A 14,524-nucleotide genomic window follows, 5' to 3' on the forward strand; every position below is an offset into this window, starting at 1 on the left:
TCATAGGAAACGCGCACTGAGTCACTTTTCCTGTTCTGGGGAGGGGTCTGCACCCTCTCTCCCTCGGGGAGGGGGCTGGGGCCGCGCCGCTCCCTGCGCTGATGCCCTGGTCTCCCCCCGCCACGGTGAAACCGACTGGCCCGGGGCTCCCCTTAACTCCTGCAAAGCCACTGACGCAGCCGTGTGAGCGGCGGGCGCCCGTTTCACAGCCGGAGAACTCGGCCTCGGGCCGGAAGGGGGAGATGGGGAAGACCCTCCCGGAACAACTTAATGACCGCGGGCCATCTCCCTCCCCCCTCGCCAGCGGGTCAGCGCCAGAGGCAGGAGCTGCCCCTCAGGCCTTACGGGCCGGCCGCTGGACGGGGGCTCTCCCGTGCACGCGCGTGTATGAACACACGGCCGTGTGAACCCGTACCCAGCACACGTGGTGGCTCGGACACGTCACACCTGACACTAGGGGGAGCCGCCGGCCCCGCGCCAAGTCCAGCGGGCGACACAGGACGAGCTCAGAAACGCTCAACACCGCGATTCCGACTGCTCCGGTAGGGGGACCCCAGGGGGCGCCAGACCCACCAGGGACCACTGTGTTGGTCAGTCAGTCTATGTGGGCCCCCGGAGGCCCGTCATTCGGGGCTGGGAGCCAAGGCTGGCCTCCTCCGGGAAGCCTCCCGAGGCCCTCGCCGGCCCTTCCGCCCTCAGAAGGTCCTCTCCGGCGCTGACCCCCGGCCTCGCTGACCCCCGGCCTCGCTGACCCCCGGCCTCGCTGACCCCCGGCCTCGCTGACCCCCGGCCTCGCTGACCCCCGGCCTTTGCCAACACCAATGAGCAGCAGATGCGGCTGTCACAGAATGGCAGGGCAGGGAGGGGGCCCTTGGACCTGACCTGTGTCCGGAGAGCGATCCCCTCCACAAAGGGGGCTCATCACAGGCCTCCCTCCTTCATGCTGTTCCTGAGAGACGGGGGAGGGGGAAAGATGGGGGAGGGGGCAGAGATGAGGAGGGGGCAGAGGTGGGGGGAGGAGAAATCCATACAGAAGAGAAGGCAGCAGCTAGGGAGAAAGTCCGGGGCACGCCGGTGCTTCAAGCCCGGCCATGACTGCCCCAAGGCGGGCAGACAAACGTGGCCCCTCTGCAGGCCCTGCCACAGCCTCCACACCGGAGGACTCGGGGGCAGGGCCGGCTCCCAGCCCGCTCTGCCACCTCTGCAGCTTGGCCAGGTGGGCTCCTTCCCGGGCAAACTTCCCCCTTGGCGAGGGTCGCCGGCTCTCGATGACCGGGCGCTGCCGCCTCCATTTGTTACCCATCTCTGTGTCCCCGCGTTGGGCATACAGCAAGCGCTTAATAAGTGTTCCTGACTGAACTCTTCTTCCCTTAACGTTCAGGGAGCCAGCCCTTCCAGCCCTTCTGGTCCCTGGGCTGCTTGGGTCGGGAATAACAGGAGAGAGGAAAGCGCACTACGGACGGTGGAGCCAGAGGGTGCGAGTTCAAATCCTGCTTCTCCCCTTTCCCCACGTGACCCCACTCTGGGCCACAGCGGCCTCAGCGTCACCGAGGGCAAAACCCCGAGGGGGGAGGCCCGGACACGGCCAGCTGCAGCAGTTCACAGACCGAGGGACAGCCGGGCAAACGCTCCCGAAGGCCCCCGACGCCCGGAGGCAGGATCCGAATCCGGGCTGCCCGGGAGGGCACTGCCCCTCCGGGGCTGCACCGTGGCGCCCCTGCTGAGCCAGACCAGCCACGCCGGGCGCAGAGAGCGCCCCCACGAGACTGATCAGAGCCGCGGCCCTCGCAGCGCCGCCATCACAGCTCCGGGTTCCGGGAGGGGCCCTGCAGCCCCCCTGCCCTGGGCCAAGGGAGGCATCGGGCCCAGGAGCAGCCCCAGGTCTCTCCATGTTTGAGAGGCCCGGCTGGAGGAGGCTGAGAGGCTGGCAGGAAATGGCTCCGGGCTGGGGGCATCAACCTCCAGCCCGCCCGGCTCATCCCTGGCGGGGCCAGGCGCTGGGGGAGGCCGGGGAGAGCATCCCACCGGGGCGAGGAGGCCCCGAGCCCAGCCCCCTCCCGGCCCATGCAGGAGCCAGCGTGACCCCCCAGGTCTCAACTGGAGCTCGGCCCCATCCCCCACCCCGGGCCCCTGGAGCTTCAGAGAAAATCCATTTGGTTAAAAACAAAAGGAAAAGGGCAACCCAGAGCCCGGCGCTGCTCCTGACCGGCTTGGCCCAGGAAGAATTAGGGCCCGGGGCAGAAGGTGCAAGGAGGTAATGTCCGCTCCCTGGTCAGGAAACACTGGTCAGCAGAGCTCTCTCCAAGGGGCTCAGGCGGCCTAGGAGGCGGGCAGCTCCCCCCTGCAGAGAGCTTCAGGCAAAGTCCAGACCACATTACTGGGGTGTGTCAGACCCCGAGGTCCCCTGGGGCCCGTAGAAGGCGACTTGCATCAGCTTTGAAGCTCCAGCCAGGTGGAAGACGTACGGTTTGGTCCCCCCTTCCTTTGCGTCCCCAACGCTGTGGTCCAGTGCCTAGCATACTGTGAGTGCCTAATCAATGCTGGCAAACTGATTGGACCTGATGGCCAATGCGGGGAGGCGATGGGGCCCTGGGACCCTGAATCCGGTGCTCCTTCCTTGGGGGCCCCGTGCCCCCCAGCCTTCCCTCCCCTCCGCACAAATCCAACAAAGGGCGGGGAGAAACAGGAGGGAGGAGAACATCGCGGGAGGCCAGCTCTCCGGCGCTCGCCACCCCACGGCACAGACCCGGCAGCCGTGACCCGCCCCAGGGACCCCCAGCCATCGGGACAAAGGCTCCGAGTCCTTTTCTCCTTCTAAGGACAAGCGGGCTTCACTTTTCGCTGCTGGAAGGCATCGGACAATAAGAAACCAGATTAGCGGGTGCCAGGCGCAGGCCACTGGGCTTCACAAAGACTTAATTCTTTAATCCGGCTGCCCAGCAGCAGGGCTGACTCATCAGGGGATCACAGAGCCCCAGTTCCCCCGGTGGGCCACTGCCATGGGGCAATCCGGGCCCACCGGCCAGGGAGGCAGGAGGGCCGGGAGGGGAGGGGGGGAGGGAGCTTTTGCAAGGCCAGCCAATGGAGATGATCTACCTGCTCCCTGGCGGGACCCTGACTATCCGTCACTCCCACTTGCCATTCAGGACAGCTCCACGCATTTTCTGCCTGTTCCCCAAATCGACATGGGGCTACCCCAAGGAGGGGAACACCGTGGGAGGGGAGGGCCTGCTGGGAGGCCGGGGAAGCTGCCGGCGGGAGCCAGGAAGTCCTGTCTCCGGCACGCCGGCCGTGAGCCCCTGGCAAGGCTGTCTGCCTTCCGCGCGGGGGCGGGGGTGCCCACCTTAGGAGTTCCCTCAGCTGCTGACACGTCAAGCAGACCCGTCCACGCGCACCGCAGACAGACTGGGCACATCCAGCATGACACGGAGAAAGAACTCTGGCTCCAGAACCAAGGGGTCAAGGTCACAAGTGCATGACCCCAGGCAGGCCCCTTCCCCTCCAGGCCGCAGATCCCTCATGTGCTAAGGGTGGGCTGTTGTGGCTCAGGCTTACTATTTTCATGCCCTGGACCCCCGGGCAGCGATTCCCATGAGCCCTTTCTCAGAAATGTACAATAAAATGGGAAGAACAACAAAGAAAGCAATTCTACAGAAACACAATTAACAAATATTCCTTAAAAAGCAAACCCCCTCCCAGAGAACAGGCCACAGGCTGAGGGTCTCCGAGAAGCCCCTTCCTCAAGCCCTGGGGGCTGCTTCCCTGCGCCGGTGACTGGGTCGGACACCACTGCCCGTCCCCAAATCACGCACCGGACGACCGCGAGGCACCAGAGGGGAGCCTGGGCAAAGCTCCGGCCTCCGAGGCCACCAGCGTGGGCCGGAGCAACAGAGGAACGGCTGCCTGTCAGCCGACTGTGTGCACAAAGACACGGCTCCCCCGAGCCGGGGGAGGGGAGACAGCGGCCCTTAGGCCAGCCCCTGATGCCCGAAGTGTGCCTAGAAGGAAGTCAGGGGTGCCAGGCGCGGCAGGTAGCCAGCCCGGGTCCCCAGGAGGTCGCACCTGACCCCAGGTTCTGGAAGGAGAATACAATAGAAAATGGCAGGGGGGCAGAAAGCCAGGGAGCCCGGAGGGGAGAGGGCAGTACCAACAGCTACAGCTGCCACAGGCCCATCAGCCTTGCCAGGGAGGGGCAGTCAGTCCTCCTCGGAGGGCCTGGCTCCCCAGGCAGCTGGGCACACTTCTGAGTGGGAGGCTCCTATGCAGACCAAGAAGCCCCTCCCCTTCCTGCCAGCGCTGAGATCGCCTCCCTGTCCCCAGCCAGCCTTCGGGCCCGTGACCCCCGGGAAGGTCAACCTAGACGAGGGGCTTGCCGGACCTCAGGGAGCCCTCCTCCCTCACCGGGCACCACCTTCCACTGGGAGGAGGCTCATGGAAGGCCCTCTGGACCGATGTGGCACCGGTCCTGACCCGCTGCCCCTCCCCCCCGGCCGCCAGAGGCTCAGTGGACTCTCAGCACCTTCCAGGCCCGGGCGCCGGGACAGCAGCCATTACCCTCCTGAACAACGACGGGGCGGCCCCTTACAAGGAGCCTCGTGTGATCCCCGACAGCCCGGGGAGGCGACCCTGGCAGGGGTCTCCACAACTGGGAGCAGGCCACGGCCACCCTGGCCCCGGGTCTCCGGCAGGAGGAAGGCAGGCTGGATCCGGGGTCGGGGGGGAGGGAAAGCCCAGTCGGCGGGTGGCCCCGTCTCTCGGGGGGACAATCTCTGGGCCCGGGAGCGGAAGCCCCAACTGCAGGGGTCTCTTACCTGGCTCTTCCCACGCCGCCTGTAGCTGCGTCTCACGAGACTCTTGTAGTTCTCATTCTTCTTGGTCAGGTAGTAATACAGGACGCACTCGGCCACGGTCTGCAGGAGGAAGACGGGGCCGTTCACCTGGCGGCCAGGGGGGCACCTGCGGGGCCTCCGCCCGGCTGTGGGGCGCCCCCCATGCCCACATCCCGATCTCCGGCACTCTCTCCCCCGACATGAGCACAATCAAGCACATACGCCTGGAGCCCCGTGACAAGCTGGGATTCTGTCACCTGACGGGCGCTGAGAGGCTTTGGGGAGGCTCCTGGACGCCCCCCTAAAACACCGCCAGCCTCCTCTAAAAGCCTCTAATTGCTCTATTTTCCATGAATTCTGCTGAGCCCTTCAAAGACCCATTTGTAATTTCAGCCTGGATCTCTCCCGGGGTAAGGAATTCCATTAAGTCCGCTCCCACTGCGGAGAGCAATCATTCTTTTATCACCAAATAATATTTCTTTATGGCCGAGCTGTGATGTGGCGCCTCCCAGGCTTCCCAGGGAGCCCCCTCCCCAAGTAGGTCGAGACTGAGGAACCAGCCTCGGCTCGCTCTCGGCCACAGTCTCGGGGCCCACGTGCCTGGACCCAGGTCCTAAGGGAAGATTAGCCAGGCCCGGCGGGGCCCGAAGGGTGGGCTTCAGTGGGCACCGGGGTCCCACCCTGGGGTCACGCCTGTGACCCCCAGGACGTAAGTGCTGTGAAAGCGGGCCGTGTCCTCGGGACCTAGAGCAGGGCTGAACCCATCGAACGTGGCACTCAATCGCACGGCTGGGGCGTCCACTGTGTTGTGCATTTCCTACTTAGGGCCAGAGATGGAGGTGGAGGGGATGGTGGAGAGCCCCGGGGAAACTGAGGCAGACTGTGTGTGAGTCCAGACTGGAGCTCGGGGGGCGAGGGCGTCCCCTTCCTGGCCTCCGACAGTTCTGGCCCAGCGGGAAAAGGGCCCGGGCCGGCAGCGGTCTTTAATGAGCTGCGTTCTCGCTCCGAGCCCCGGTTAATGCTCAGGGCGAGGAGACGCCGGCTCCGTCCCGCGCCCGGATGGAGAACTCCCGGGGGGCAGAGAGAGCCGGGCCTGCCTGCAGGAGGGGCCAGCCTGAGAAAGATCCTCCAGAGGGGTTAAAGGGCCCGGGAAAGGCCCCCAGGAGAAGGGGGGGGCCGGGAAGCAGACAGTCAGTGCCAACGCCGGAGTCTGGGGCCTTTCAGCCCGGAGGGGTTGGGGGGGCAGTGCAGGTGCCCGGGGCAGTGCCCGGCTGAGGGGACTCGCTCAGACTCGGGGGAAGGGCTCGACCCGGCTCCTGCTGCCCTGCGCTGGGCCGGACGCTCTGGGCGACTCGGAGCCGACGGCTCCCCTTGGTTCCTCCCGGTGCCCTTTCCCTTTTGTTCGGAGCCTCTTTCACAACGGGCAAGTGTGGAAATGTGTTTACACAATCGCACATGTGCGACCTATGTCAGACTGCCTGTCGTCTGGGGGGGAGGGGGAAGCTGTGGGGCTCCAAACCTTGTAAAAGCGCCCGCTGTTTCCGGAAAGGGCCGGTCCGACTAAACGGGAGACCCCGGGGCCGCCACGGCTCCCGTGCCGGCGGACGGCTTCTGGGGCCACGAGAACAGCAGCTGGGGCGTGGGGGGCCTTCAGCTGTCCACAGGAGGTTTCACAGCCGAGGGGGCTCGGGCCCAGCCGGAGCACGGGGCTACCCTGGCAGCCAGGCCCGGAGCGGGGAGAGGCCGTGGGGGGGCAGCTGCTCGCAGCCAAGGAGCCTGAAGCTCCGAGACCAAGAAGCCTGGTCAAGACCCCACAGTGAGCACACGGACCGGGCGGTATCTGAACCGGGCCAGAGCCGGTGCCTCTTGGGGAGGGGGTGGGGGCTGTCTGTGTAAATGTGCACTTCCTGCCTCAGTCTCCTCATCTGTAAGAATGGGTATAACAGAAGCGCTGCTCCGACGTGCCTGGGTGAGGACCGCGAGGTCACCCGCACGAGGCCCTTGGCAAAGGAGAGACGGCGGGCGTCCCTCTGGGGTGCCCTGGCGCGGCCCAGCTGCTGGGCCCCGGGCGGGGCTGCTCCCTGCTTCACCCCGAGACAGGAAAAACATGGGGGGGAAAACACGGGGTCAGGGGCCTCTCCTGGTAAAAGCTGGGGCGGGAGGGCGGCCCCACGTGGCCGGGCCGGGGGCCACTCACCTTTCTCTCGAGGAACGAAGCGATGAGGCCGAAATTCTTGGGGTGCTGCATGAACCTGGGAGAGAGGAGAGGGCCGGGTGAGGGAGGAGGCGGCGGCTGCGAGCGCCCACAGGCCGGCCCGACCGGCCGCCCCAGTGCCCGGCCCTCCTGGCTCCGGGCAGTTAAACCCAAGGGGGTGGGCGGGGGCGGGGCTGGCAGGGGGCGGGGCCGACAAGAAAGGGCGTTCCTTTCAGTGACTCACTGCTTCTTCAGTTTGTCGGAGAAAATAACATTTGTTTGTCCTGCTAACGCAGCTTCCAGGAAAGACGGGCGGCTCGGGCTTTTTTAGCAGAGCTGTTCTTTTTTTCCCCCTTTTGCACTTTTTTCTGCTGCTGCTGTTGATCTGGGGAAGCTTGGGAAAAGGGGGCTCCCAAACCCCGCCCCCCCTCCTGAGAAGCACCTGACCCTGCTGGGGAAGGGTGTGGGCCAGCCAGGCGGCCCTGGGGGACGGAGGGAAGGAGGCCCCGATTCCTGGGACCTAGCGGGGGAGCAAGTCTCCTCTGGCCAGTCTAGGCCACACGGGAGGGAGGGAGGACGGCTGGGAGGGGCTGGGGCTGAGAGCAAAGGAAGACAGGCCCAGGTTCCCGGCGGGGTCGGGGGCGGCGGGGAAGGTGGGCCAGCAGCCTGGGGCCCATCCGGGTACCCGGCCCACTCTGGACCTCTGACCCTCACTTCTGACCTCACAGCTTACCCAGCAACCCCAGCCAAGCCTGAGGGCTGGGGGGGGGGAGGGGGGCCTTAGTCCCGCAGCCTTTCCACCTACCCCAGCCGGCCCGGACCCTGAGCCTGTCCAGCGCCCGTTCCCTTCCCTCCCCTCCCCCTCAGAGCGAGCACAGCTGTCCCGGGCCACAGCTGGGGGGAGGGGGGTCCCAAGGAACTCCAGCCCTTCTAGGGCCGCTGGGAGGCTCACTATCTTACTCGGGGCCACTGGCCAGCAGGAGGCGGGCACCCCAACTTGACTGGGTACCGGGGACCCCTCAAAGGGAATCACACCCGATGCTCCTGCTCCGGCCCTGGTCCTCCGGGAGTCCCGCCTGGCTGGCCCACACGGGCCGCACTGCTGCTCTCTCTCCCCTACCCCCTGGCTCTGCCTCCTGGCTCCCTCCTCCTCTCTGCCGCTGCCCCCTCCCTATCTCTGACTCTTGTCCCCCGCTGGGAGAGGAGAGGCCAGGCCCAGACAGCCTGTGGCCCGTGGCCAGCCTGAGGCTCAGTGAGGACCAGTCTGCCTGGGCCCGGCAGCGCCCTCTCCGGGGGGAGGGGAGGGGACGGGCACCCAGAGCTCCTCGCCGCAGCTCGGCTTCGCTGGCCCGGCTCAAGCTTCGTGGCCGATTCTCCCGCACCCTTGGATCGCGCCACCTCCCAGGTGGTCACATGTCTCCACTTCCCTGCTACGCTGTCAACAACCTACAAGGCACCTGCTGAGAACCGACCTGGCACACAGTAGGGGCTTTATGGATGGGTATGGAATAAATGGGTGTGAGCCCAAGGAAAAAACGGTTTCATTCTCTGTGCTTCTATCCCCAGCAATTAATTTCTGGTAAACAGTAGGGACTTACTAAATGTGCACTGAATGAATGAAAGCTCTTCGAGGTAAGGACCGTCTCATTCTTTGTGCTTATATCCCCAGTGCCTGGTAAACAGTAAAAGTGTACCTCCTTCAAGGTAAGGACCATTGCAGTAGTTGTGGTTGTGCTTATATCCCAGTGCCTAGGCACACAGTAGGGGCTTAATGTTTGCAGACTGACTGGCTCTTGCCTTGATGCTTGTGACCAAGGCTGGGTTTCCCCTTCCGCAGCCTGATTGTGCACACAAACACAACCCGAGGGGCCCCATGACGTGCCGGACGTCCTAAGAGGGTGGCAGGGGCCCAGCTCCAGGCCGAGGGCCCAGAATGCCACCCTGGCAGCGCGGATGTCTTGGGGGAGGGGTCGAGGCTTCTGGGGACGCTAGGCAGGGGGTCGCGGGAAAATGCCTGTCCCAGGACGGCTCGCTTCTGGGCCCTGAAACATTTTTGTGATTTTTACCCCCTCTCCCCAATGTCTGAAAGGGAAGGGTCTAACTCTCCAGGGAGCGGGCTTTGGGGGAGCCGGGGGCCTGTGGGGCTCTGCTTGCTTAGGCCTTTAAGCGTTTCCTGAATGAAGGAAGGAGACTGGAAACCATGGAAACCAACCTTTTTTACAGAAAGCTGGAGGAGGGGAGTGAGTGGCACCCGGCCACTCCCAGTGAAGGACACTGCCCACACTGGCTGACACCCAGGGCTCTGGGGCCTGCGGGGACTCCCGTGCCCACTGCCACCAGGGAGCCCCAGAGGCAGAGGGGCCGTGGCCCAAGTCACCCAGGCAGGAAATGCCAAGGGCAGCATTCGAATCCAGAACCCTTGGGAGTCTCCAGTGTCTCTCTACTCACCTCTACTTCCTCCTGGGCCCCACGAGGCGAGGCAGTCCTCTCTCACCTCCCTGACTGACTAGCCTGCTCACCTCCAAACCCTATCAGCCTCCACCTCCTCCCTCCCTCCAGCTGCTCCATCTTCCCCTTCTCCTGGCCAAGGCCCAAGAGACCCTCCCCAAACTCTGCCCACTGGCCAATCCCCACGGCCTACAAACATGCCCGTGTCGCCCCTTCCCCAAAGCCCCACTTGCACTTCCACTGTCATGGCTCCGTTTCCTGCTTTTTGTGGCCAAAGACCTAGAGGAGGCCGTCTACACTGGTGCCCACACTTCCCTTCTAGAGCATAACTGTGCAGTCTACTCCTCCCCCCGTTTGGCCAGGACTGCTTTCAGACCGGCCTGCAGCACCCCCCGGCCCAGGCAAGGCCCCTTTCTGGGCCCCCTCCCCCCAGCCCCAGTGCCAGCTCTCGGCCGGGCACTCCCGCTGCCCTCTGGCCTTATTCTTTCCCTCCACAGGGTTTCCTGGGTGATCTCATCAGCCCCCAGAGTTTCAATTCTCCTCTGGGCCGGTCCAGCCCTAACCTCTCTCGTGACCTTTATTCTCACATGGCCCACAACTGCCTGACCTCAGGACATCTTCAATCCAGCCCCTCCAAAAGAGGCTCCTTCCCCAATCCCCCTCCTGAAGCTCCCAGCAGCGCCTTCCTGGGGTCTCCCCCCGCTGGGACCGAACACAGGACCATCTCCTGCCTTTCTTTGATCGCAGCACTTCGCCCGTGCTTGGCAAACAATAGTTGCTTAATCAAAGTTCATGGCTGTCTCACTATTATACTCCACTGCACTAAATAAAAGCATGATGGCTGGAGAGGAATTTCTGGGGGGAAGGGGAGTGTGGGGGGAGGAATAAAACCAAAACATTCCTTGGAAGGAAGGCCTTCCTCCCCACCCCCACATCCTCTGCAGCCCAGCTCCCAGAGAAGCCCCCGAGGCCGACCACAGCGGACACCGCGAAGGGCCCGAGACTGGCCTGTGGGCCCTGTGACCCCGCAGCCGCACTCCCAGCGCCTGGCCGAGCCGGGCCTCCACCCCCTTTGTCCAAGTGTGACTCTGCTGGGCATTCAGCGCCTCCACCCAGAGGACCCGAGATGGGGCTGGGGGCGGACTCACTTTTCCCGGAAGGTGTCCTTCTCCTGCTCGCTCCACATGTTCATCACCTGCCGGTCCTTGTAGACCTTCATGGGGTCGTCCATGAGGCCATTCATGTTGATGAACTTGATCCGCTGCTGGTCGGCGTCGTACAGCATCGGGGGGATCACGGCCAGCTGGCGCATCTGCTTCTCCAGGTTCTGGGGGGCAGAGAGAGGGAGGCAGGGTCACGGGACGGACCGGGGGGGCTACAGGTGGGAACAGAGAAGGCCAGAGAGACAGAGGAGCGGCCCAGCAGAGAGGGAAAGGAAGGAAGGTCCAGACAGAGCCAGGAGGAAGAAGGAGAGAGAAAAGAGCAGGAGATGGGGGAGGGGGGAGGGAAGAAGCAGGCCAAGAAACAGGGCGCCCAAGAAACCGAGACAGAGAGAGACAAGGAGGCGGCTGGGCCCCAGAGTGTCCCGGGGATCCATGGAGGAGGAAGAGGTTCAGAAAGGAAGGAGAAAGCCCCAAAGAGCAGAGTGGAAGCAGTAAAGGCCCAGCCCGGCCGCGCTGGAGGATTTAGGGGCCGGCCCAGACAGCTTTACTGTGGCGGGCCCATAAATTAGGGCAGAAAGAAGCTCTGGGCGTCTCTCCCGCAGGAGGGAAGCCATCCATCTTCCCTCTGGAAAGCCCAGGGCTGTAAACCAGTAGGGCACAGGCTGGCCTCCAGGCCCCAGCCGCTGACCACCCAGGCTCTGGGCCGGCACTCCGGACCCAGGGAGGGCCAGAGAGGCCATTCGGCTCCCTCCCTCCACCGCCAACCCAAGGGTGGGCTTGTCTGGGAGGCCCCACTCCCTGCCTGGTCCCCAGACCAAGGCCTCTCACAGCCAAGTTCAAGCCCCCCTTGGGGAGTTGGGCCCAACCTCTGTCCCAGGCCCTCCTCCCTTTCTCCCAGGGGCTCCTCCCTCTGAGCTTCCTTCAGGGCCTGCTAGGCCCAGGGGCTTGTGACTCCAACACACAGTCCTGGGCAGGCCCTGTTTATGCCCCGGCTAGGATGAGCAGGAGCTGTTTCTGCTTTTGTGAGCGGAGGGCTCAGCACAGGGCCTGGCCCAGAGGGATCAGGAAGGGGGGGCTGAGAGACCTGCACCCCCTTGGGCAAACTGCGGAGGCTCTGGGGCCGTCTCCAACTGCTAACGTTAGGGCGCTGTGCAAAGGCTCTTTTGCTGCTATTACTGTGTGCCACCCATGAATTAAATAAGTAGGATTACAAAGGAAAACAACTATTTTGAAGGAAAGATCCCCCCAAGTTTGTGGCCCCCGGGGGGGCCCTAGGTTAGGAACTCCTGCTCTGAGGAGCTGCCAGCCCATAGTGGCGCTTGGTCAGTGTTCCTCCCCGGGTGCCCCCAGGTCTCTCAAGCTCAGGGCTGTCGACAAGGAAGGCCCTGGGACGTGGGGGCACCTCGCCCACGGCTCCTCCATGAGTAAGGGCTGCCTCGAGGGCCTTGCGACCCCAGCGCGCCCGTCCCCCAGGAGGACCAGCCGACCAAGGGGCATCTTCCAGGGCTGGGTCTTGGACACAAGACGTCCCTGGGAGCAGAGAGGAAAGGGGGAGGGGACGGACCAGAACCCACCTCCTGTTCGGAGAGCCCGTCGATGATCTCCGACACTTCGTGCTCGCTCCGAGCCGCGGACATGGACAGGCCGCTGCCCCTCTGTCCTACCCTGCTGGGAAAGCGTACAGGGACACCCTGAGGATCAGGCGTTCTCTCGCCCGGGGAGCCCCTCTGTCTGCTCCGCGGCTGGGGAAGACACACAACTTACCCCAGAGAGGGGAGCGCCTAAGGGAGGGAGCAAAGGGAGGCCCACTGCCCACAACTGGAACTCAGGCCCAACTCACTGCTCGGGACCAGGTGCTACCTCCACTAGGCAAGCTCTCCATCTGACAGGCGGCGAGGCTAGAGACTCCTGACCGTCCCAGCAGCCTGCCCCGAGGCCTCCAGCTCCGTGCCCTTCCACAGTAACACCCAGAATAAAGGAGGCTCCGGTGCCATCTGGCCCCAACAGGAGCACACCCTGATCCTTGGGGGCTCAGAGGCCTCTCGGAGGGTCTCCCTCAAGTTGCTCACTCTTGCCGAGCTCTAAGACCACTAAGACCCCCAGATCTTTTCCAGACAGAAGCTAGCGGAGCAGGTCCCCGCCTTGTCCTTGTGAGACCCGTCAGACTTCATATTTCTGATTCCCAAACTTCATCCCATTAGGGGAGTCCTGCTCTCTTGAGACCCTGATGTCAGGGATTCCCCACCACCACAGCCTGATGCCTCCGGCTCCACATACACCATTAACCTATCGGGCACAGGGCCCGCGCCGATGCCCAGGGACCCCGTGGCAGAGCCCCCCAGTCTCCTCCCGTGGCCGGTTCTGCCCTGGGCCGCAGCCCCCGGGCCCTCCCTCGGCTCACCTCTGCATGCGCTCCTGGAGCTCCCTCTGCTTCCGGATCTCGGGGAACTGCTTCTCATAGTACTCGCGGACCTTGCTCTCCTTGGCGCGCCGGCGAGGGTTGTTCTCGATGCGCTCCACCTTCTTCTCCCAGGCCTCCATCAGCTGGTCATAGCGCTGGCAAAACTTCTGCTCCTGAAGGGCCGGGGGGGGAGAAGGCGGGCCGTGAGCGGGGGGCACGGAGCCCCTCCTCTCACGCGCCTCCTCTGGGAAAGGGGGGGCTGAGCCAGCTGGGACGCCCAAACGAGCCGCGGAGCAGAGCATTCGCGCCCCTCGCTTACAGACCGAGAATGGCGGGCCAGACCGGGGGCGTCCCTGCCCAAAAGTGGGAGCTTTTCCCCATCCCGCTGCCCCGGAAGCCTCTGCTCTGATGGGAAAAGATGCAAGCGGACGGGGAGCCACCCCCACCAGGTAAGGTGGACAGTGGGGGTCGTCCCTGTGGGAGACCCCAGCCCGGCCCCGCTTCTGCAGGAGACCAGGATTGAGGCCATAGAGCCGAGTCCATGAGGGCAGGAGCCGTTACGTGGGGCCCGGTCAGGAGAGCCGGGCATCCCTCGCACAGGGCGCGGGCTCTTCCCGGAAAACCCCGCAGCTCCGGGCGCAAGCCCAGGGGGAGGGGCAAGCCTGCAGGACAAAAGGCAGAATGGGGGGGGGAGGGAGGGAGAAGCTCCCGGGATCTTCCTTCTGCTGCCTGGGCAGGGCTGCAGCAGGCCCCCCACCCCCACCCCCCAGCCTCTGTCCAAGGTGACTTCAGGGGGGGCTGGGAATAAAGCAATATTCAGTCCCGAGGCCACCACAAGCCCAGTGGGGGCGGGGTCAGCCCAGCTGCCCATCAACTCCTTCCACATCTGGACCTCATGGTGATCCTGGCAGCTGGACACTAATGTCCCCATCGTAGGGAGGGGAAAGCTGAGGTGCAGAGAAACGAAGGTTCTTCTGACTCAGAATCCAATAAATAATGAGGGGGAAGAACATTCAGGAAGCCCCAAGGCTTGGGTTCGAATTTCGGCTCAGCCAAGCCTGTGTGACCTTGGAAAAGGCTCGCTCCGGGTCAGTAAAATGGAGGCTCGGGAGGCTCCCCCCTGCGGGCTTTGGAGACGCTGCCCTCAAAGGGCCTCCCGGGCATGCACTGGGGGGGCGCGAGGGGAGCGGTAAGCGGGGTCTGCCCGGGGACGCGGTGCTGGGCCCAGTGTCCGGCGGTGGCTCGGGGCTGAGACCCGGCCCCAGCCCTGGACTCGGAGGGGGCCATCCTGGCTCTGACCCCTCCCCCGCGGTGTGACTCAGTCTGTAGAGAGGAGGCCCCACAGCCCAGCCCGGGACAGAGGCCTGGGGAGCCCAGACAAGCTGGCGGCATCGGCTGCCCTCTGGTGGTGGCTGCAGGGAGTGCGGCAGCCCCGTGCCCCTCCCTGCCTGCTCTCTCTCCTCCCCTCCCCCAGCTCTCAGCCTCAGTT

General features: G+C 64.6%; 1 protein-coding gene across 1 annotated transcript in view; it reads right to left on the reverse strand.

The window, feature by feature from the left end:
• NCOR2 (nuclear receptor corepressor 2) overlaps positions 1-14,524 on the reverse strand; it is a 208,674-nt gene that overhangs the window by 107,658 nt on the left and 86,492 nt on the right. Inside the window, 5 exon segments of the mRNA XM_074299344.1 lie at positions 4,812-4,910; positions 7,027-7,081; positions 10,620-10,798; positions 12,209-12,299; positions 13,036-13,208. Of these exon segments, the coding sequence (XP_074155445.1) occupies positions 4,812-4,910; positions 7,027-7,081; positions 10,620-10,798; positions 12,209-12,299; positions 13,036-13,208 (597 nt within the window).

This window comes from Sminthopsis crassicaudata, chromosome 1 (genome assembly GCF_048593235.1).
Source record: "Sminthopsis crassicaudata isolate SCR6 chromosome 1, ASM4859323v1, whole genome shotgun sequence".
NCBI lineage: Eukaryota > Metazoa > Chordata > Mammalia > Dasyuromorphia > Dasyuridae > Sminthopsis > Sminthopsis crassicaudata.